Consider the following 7,074-nt stretch of genomic DNA (forward strand, 5'->3'; position numbering starts at 1 on the left):
GAATCTGCAGCGCAGGGAGGCCCAAGCTTTCTGGGCCTCCCCCCCACTGCAAATTGCAGTCCGCAGCCACCCCAGAAAATGGCGCGTTCATAGAAGCTGGATGCTGTACCTGGCTGGCATACAAAAATATGGCAAAGCCCACGTCAAAATTTTTGGGAAAAATTAATTAAAAAATAAATAATAATTTAGGGACTGCATCTTTATTAACTCCTCAAATGTCATTTAGTGTTAAAATAAAGGATTTATTTAAAAAAAAATTGGCGTGGGATGCCCCATAATTTTAGTCTCTAGCGGAGGTTAAGCAGACGACTGGGGCAGATGTTTGAAGCCTGGGAAGGGGGTAATACCCACGGAGCTTCCCAGACTACTAATATCAGCCCCCAGCTGAATACCTAGCCTTTACTAGCTATTAAAATGGGGGACCCCCCAAAAAAAGTGACGTGGGGTCCCCCCTATTTTAATAGCTAGCAAAGGCTAGGCAGACAGCTGGGGGCTGATATTAATAGCCCAGGAAGGGTGCCATGAATATTGGCCCCCTCCCAGGCTAGAAACACCAGCCGTCAGCCGCCCCAGAAATGGCGCATCCATAGGATGCGCCAATTCTGGCACTTAGCCTCGCTCTTCCACGCTGCCCTGGTGCGGTGGCAGGGGGTAATAGGGTTGGGGTTCATGTCAGCGCCAGCTGCCATGAAGCCCAGGTAAGTAATGATGGGCGTCTATAAGACACCCCCATTACTAACCTACAAAGTGTTAAAAATAAAAAACACACTACACCCAGAAAAAAATAATTTATTTGAAATAAAACACACCATTTTATTTAATTCTTAGTTTACTAAAAAAAAATAGTTACCTGTCCACGTTCCTGCGCTGATCTCCCATGCACAGCTGTCACATCTGGAGATGGTGACAGCTGTGCATGGCTGCTGTAAGCTCACGCTGCCGGGAACACGTCCGCTCCCGGCAGCGTGAGCCACTGACTGAGGTCACCGGAGTGCATTCAGACAGCGCAGCTCCGGAGACCTCCTTTACGGCACTGCTGTACCGTGGGAATTTCTCACGATACAGCAGAGCCGTAAAGGAGCTGACCGGAGCAGCGCTGCCTGAACTCCGGCGAACCCGCTTATGCAATGACGGGGTTGCTTTACGGCCCCATCATTCTAGCGGCGGCAGCGGTTCAGAGCGGTCACATTCTATGTGGCTGCTCTGAACTGGAGATCATCGTGGGACACTCGTGGACTGCTACGGAGGGGTAAGGATAAGGTTGCGGTTTATTATTTTATATTTTATTACAGGAGATCGATGGCTTCGGGGAATTAGGTGTCTAGGTGAGTATAGGTGTCGTTTTTTATTTTTTACTTTATTTTAGGTGGCGATCGGCGGGGACAGGTAATGTATGAACTAATTTATTGTAGGTAACCACTGGCCACCAATGACATGTATTTAAAATTTATTGGGGACACAGTAGGGCAATTTAAATAGCAGGATCAGGCTGATGGGAACTACTGCTCCCATCGAGCTGATCCTGCTAGCACGAGTGGACGGGGGACAGACATAGGCCAATGGGAGTAGTAGTGTCACATCGGCCTATGTCTGCCTGCACGCACACACCCCCAGACATCGCGCAGACACCGCGCACACCCGCAGACATCGCACAGACACCGCGCACACACCTGCACACATCCCCGCACACATCGCACACACCCGCAGACACCGCACACACTCGCAGACACCGCACAGACACCGCACACACCCGCAGACACCGCACAGACACCGCACACACCCGCAGACACCGCACAGACACCCCGCACACCCGCACAGACACCCACACACACCAATCATGACCGGTCTGGGAGGTGAGGCTGACCTGTGCGACCGTGGGAAAGTTCATGTGAGTTCATGCAATGCAGTGAAGCATGAACTCACATGAACCCTCCGAGGGCACCGCGGCGACTTCAAATGAACAGCTGATCGGCATCACAAGATACCTCAGCTGTTCATTTGAAATAACCGGCGGGAAAGCGCAGCACAGAACGGGAAAGCCGGCGGTGAAGTCTTTTCACTGCCGGCTTCCCCGCCCGGGTCCTTCGCTCCCCGCTCCTTGGTGCTGCGCTCCCCGCCCGGTCCTAACTTACGATTGGGATGGGAGGTGGCGAGGGGAGCGGAGGATCGGGGTGGGAGGCTGCGGGGAAGCAGTATGGGGCTGTGTGATTGTTTAAAAGTCGGCGGCTTTTTACCGCGCGCCGGCTTTTAAACAATCAGGAGAATTCTCCCACGCTGGGATGGCATTCTGATGACAGGCTGGATCGCAGCTGAGCTCTGCCATCCAGCTTGTCATCCTTCAGAGACACTGCAGAGCGCAGGCATTATGGGAACTTCCGATTTCGGTATTCGATATTGTAAAAGTATCGGAATTAAGTATCGGAATTCCGATACCGCGAATATCGGCCGATACCCGATATTTCAGTATCGGAATGCTCAACACTAGTCACGATGTGATTTATGTGTGGCACGGAAATGGCTTTTAGGCCCCATAGACTTACATTGTAAAAGAGACTTCCAGCTCACGCAGAGCGCAGTGTAACCCAGAGAGTCTGAATAGCGGTGACATCACTCAGAAGAGGACTGGAATGGGAGTATACAGTATTAGCACACATAAAATTCAAAAAGGTGGAAAGACCAAAGACATAAAACAATGTAATTATTCATTATCTAAGAAACACAAACCTAGAGAACACAAATAAAAGCATTTAAAATTTTGCAAAGTGTGCCAAAATCTGTTTCCTAGGCCAAAAATTGGCACTGGGATACAGCCATATGACCAGCATGGTAACCAACAGAGCCATGTAAATTTGGTGGCATGAGCACTACTCTTAAAAAGATGCCAATAAAGAAGAAAGGTTTAATGCACACGTACAGACATTATGTAATTACAAAAAGCGAACAACAGGGAGTCTTTTTCAATTTTTCTATAAAGATAAATTCAACTTTATTAATACATATAGTTAGTTTAGTACAAGAATTGTAAAAATAGACAAGATATGGGCAGGAGGGAAATGGAAAATAGCTGCTATTTTCCTCCTGACAATACCCCATAGATTCTCTATGGGGTTAAGGTCAGGCGAGTTTGCTGGCCAATCAAGCACAGTGATACTGTTGTTTTTAAACCAGATATTGGTACTTCTGGCAGTGTGGACAGGTGCCAAGTCCTGCTGGAGAATGAAATTTCCATCTCCAAAAAGCTTGTTGGCAGAGGGAAGCATGAAGTGCTCTAAAATTTCCTGGTAGATGGCTGCGCTGACTTTGGTCTTGATAAAACACAGTGGACCTACACCAGCAGATGACATGGCTCCCCAAACCATCACTTGTGGAAACTTCACACTAGACCTCAAGCAGCTTGGATTGTGGCTTCTCCACTCCTCCTCCAGACTCTGGGACCTTGATTTCCAAATGAAATGCAAAATTTACTTTCATCTGAAAACGACACCTTGGAACACTCAGCAACAGTCCAGGTCTTTTTCTCCTTGGCCCAGGTAAGACGCTTCTGGCGTTGTCTATTGATCATGAGTGGCTTGACACAAGGAATGCGACACTTGTAGCCCATGTCCTGGATACGTCTGTGTGTGGTGGCTCTTGAAGCAATGACTCCAGCAGCAGTCCACTCCTTATGAATCTCCCCCAAATTTTTGAATGGCCTTTTCTTAACAATCCTTTCAAGGCTGCGGTTATCCCGGTTGCTTTTGCACCTTTTTCTACCATCGTTTTTCCTTCCACTCAACTTTCCATTAATATGCTTGGATACAGCACTCTGTGAACAGCCAGCTTCTTTAGCAATGACCTTTTGTGACTTACCCTCCTTGTGGAGAGTGTCAATGACTGCCTTCTGGACATCTGTGAACTCAGCAGTCTTCCCCATGATTGTGGAGCCTACTGAAACAGACTAGGGAACCTTTTTAAACACATCTGAAGCCTTTGCAGGTGTTTTTTGTTAATTATTCTAGTTTACTGAGATAATGATAATTTCCCAGAATATGGGAAAGAGGACCCTCTGAGACCCTACTACATTATCTACTATCTGCACATGTGCATTGCACCTTTCTTCTCTACTAAATACTACTTGACATCACTGTAGGGGTATCATCCATGCATACTTATCTCAGATATCAAGTACATTTACATGGGTCTATTGGTTATCATGCCATTCATAAGGGTTGCATCCCAGTGTCAATTTTTGGCTTAGGAAACAGGTTCTGCTGCAATATGCAGTATTTTAAATGTTTTAATTTGTCAAGGTTTGTGTTTGTTACATAATGAATATTTACATTGTTTAAATTTAGGAAGTGCAACCGATCTTTAGAATGTGTCTTTCCTCATTTTTAAATTCCATTTGTCTTAGGCCTCCTTCATATGTCAGTGTGTCCAGGATGTTTGGTGACAGTTCTCACTTACACACACACACACATACCCATTATAATCTATGGGGCTGCACACATGTCTGTGTGTTCACACGGACCGTGTGTCCATGTGACCTACACGTGGAGATATCCATTTTTTTCCCGGCAGCATGGATGTCAATACATCCTGTACACGTGCACAAAGATGGCATAAAGTGTGTCATCTGTGTGCCACGTACCTGATAAGAATTCAGAATAGAAATGACAGATGTTTAGGTGTTAAAGATGTGCAAAGATAGAGATAGATAGATATATAAACAGACAGACAGATAGATAGATAGATAGATAGATATCCGTGAGATATACTGTATAATTAGTGCTTCGCATGTCTAGCTTACTGTACAAGTACAGTAAGCTAGACATGCGAAGCACTAATTATAAGCTAATAAATAAATGAAAAAATGACGTGGGGTTCCCCCTATTTTTGATAACCAGCAAAGGTAAAGCTGACAGCTGAGGGCTGATATGATCATTGCCAGCGCACCAGGGCAATTGGGAAAAGTGAGGCAAAGCACCAGAATTGGCGCCTCTGATGTGATGCATAAATTCTGTGGCGGCTGCGGGCTAGTATTTTCAGGCTGGGAAGGGCCCAATAACCAGGTAAGGTACCTTCCCAGCCTGATAATATAAGACCACAACTGTCTGCTTTACCTTTTCTGGTTATCAAAAATAATCATTTTCTTTGGTTTATTTATTAGGTTAATACATACACAGTAAGCTACACACGCAAGGCACTAATTATATTTCTCACAGATATCTAACTATCCATCTACCCCATATCTATCTATTTATCTATCTACTTAATTACACAGGTCTATACAAAAAAAAAATGTCAGGTGCCAAGGTTTTTTGAATGGATTTAGGGTATCTTGAGGGTGCTGAATTAAAAAATCCTATTACTTTTATTGAATTGGTTATAGTTTTTGAGATAATTCATCCATGAAAATAATGCATTCCCCCAATGCAACTTGTGTGTGATAACAAATGCAATAGACTTCGGTCTTTTGGTCTGTTTTTTGACTCCTTAACAGTGTCTTAGGTAATGAAATATCCTTTATAATTATTGTGTATTTCAATTTTTAGGCTTTCAATTTCTATAAAAGCAATTAAACATCTCAGAAATTAATGCCAATCTGGCAAAACTGAATTCATATTCTTAATCAGCACCATAAACGTATAAATATAAAACCGTTCAGACATCGTTGGCACCAAAATCACTGTATACCAGTGTTATCTAACTATCTATCTGTCTATCTCTATATTTGCACATCTTTAACACCTAAACATCTGTCATTTCTATTCTGTATTCCATTCCAGTATATGTCACACGGATGGTGCACACGGACGGCACACTGATTACACACACGTACACACCGGCACAGATAACAACGGTACTGTTTTTTCCAGTACCGGAAGTATCAGGACATACGAAGGAGGCCTTTCACAGATTTTGTGAAAAAAAAAATAAAGTTCATGAGAGTCCTTCTTTAATATGGGGGAGCTTTAACGAATCTCATATATGATAATAATTCTTAAAGGTATGTAGGGAAAACATAGCTATGCATTAATCACAGACACGATACATTTACATACAAGACACTTACTATATACGTTGATATCAGACAAGATGGAGGAAAAAATAAATACATCCTTTTGAAAGGTGTTGTACAATCAGACCAACCCCCTGTCTATACACCCTACATGAGCAGAAAGACGTCATAGAGGGGACCCTCTACCAGCCAGGGTGCCATGGCAAGCCACTAACAGCAGCTGCTCTCACTCTGGGGAACTCAGGCCTCTCTGGTAGACTTTCATGGCAAAATGTGCTTGTTTTCCTAGGGGTCTCATATTACATATCTGGTTTTCATTCATGTACTTAACCTAAAGACACCCAATTCACCTACCTTGCTGAAAAGTGCATTTAAGAATGGAGAATATGTCGTAGTTGTGAGGCTTTGAGCGTCGCTCACCCTCTTGCCTTTGTGTTGACCTTTACTATCGTGGCCATGGTGAGGGCTCTTTTTCTCATGACCTCCTCCTGTTATAGTCTTCTGGTCTCCTTCATGACCTCCAGTTGCTCCCTTCTTGCTGCTAGCATCTCCTTCACTTTTGTTTTTTGCCCCAGTGTGGCTTTTTGCCACGTCTTTTTCCGGGGTGCTAGATGTCTTGGCTCCGGTGCTGTGAGACATAAGATGGTTTTAGATGGACAGTTGGTAGCTTCCTGTGAGAGTGTTATTCAGACCAGTAGAGCACACAAAGGATTACCAGTAATCTAATAACATCAACTTGTTCTGAGCCATGTTAAAGAGTTTAAAGAGATTAGGGATGGGACATGTGACCAGCACCTTGCTCTTCTTATTTATAATGTATAGAACGTATTCATAGCCAGTCCACATTAATAGATTTACCCCATTGTATGACAGGTCATCCTTATCTTCATTACATGGTTAAAGGTATGAGGACACTTAACCATACCACTCTAAAACCACAGACATTATGGTTTTTGACCACCTTTTGTGGCTTTAAGAGCCTCCACTCTTCTGAGGCACAGAATTTCGTATCTGCAGTAATCTGTGCCCATTCGGCCCTTTTGAGGACAAGCACTGATGTTAGAAGAGAAGGT

The 7,074-nt window shown here is 44.2% G+C and overlaps 1 protein-coding gene across 1 annotated transcript in view; it reads right to left on the minus strand.

The window, feature by feature from the left end:
* The window catches only part of CABP4 (calcium binding protein 4), a 38,710-nt gene extending 32,070 nt beyond the window's left edge, over positions 1–6,640 (minus strand). Inside the window, exon 1 of the mRNA XM_073681601.1 lies at positions 6,356–6,640. Coding sequence (XP_073537702.1) covers positions 6,356–6,640 — 285 coding nt within the window. The remainder of the gene's footprint in view (positions 1–6,355) is intronic.
* Between the last annotated feature and the right edge of the window lie 434 nt (positions 6,641–7,074).

This window comes from Phyllobates terribilis, unplaced genomic scaffold (assembly GCF_046119375.1).
Source record: "Phyllobates terribilis strain yellow unplaced genomic scaffold, ASM4611937v1 Scaffold_5__5_contigs__length_657084704, whole genome shotgun sequence".
In the NCBI taxonomy this organism is placed as follows: domain Eukaryota; kingdom Metazoa; phylum Chordata; class Amphibia; order Anura; family Dendrobatidae; genus Phyllobates; species Phyllobates terribilis.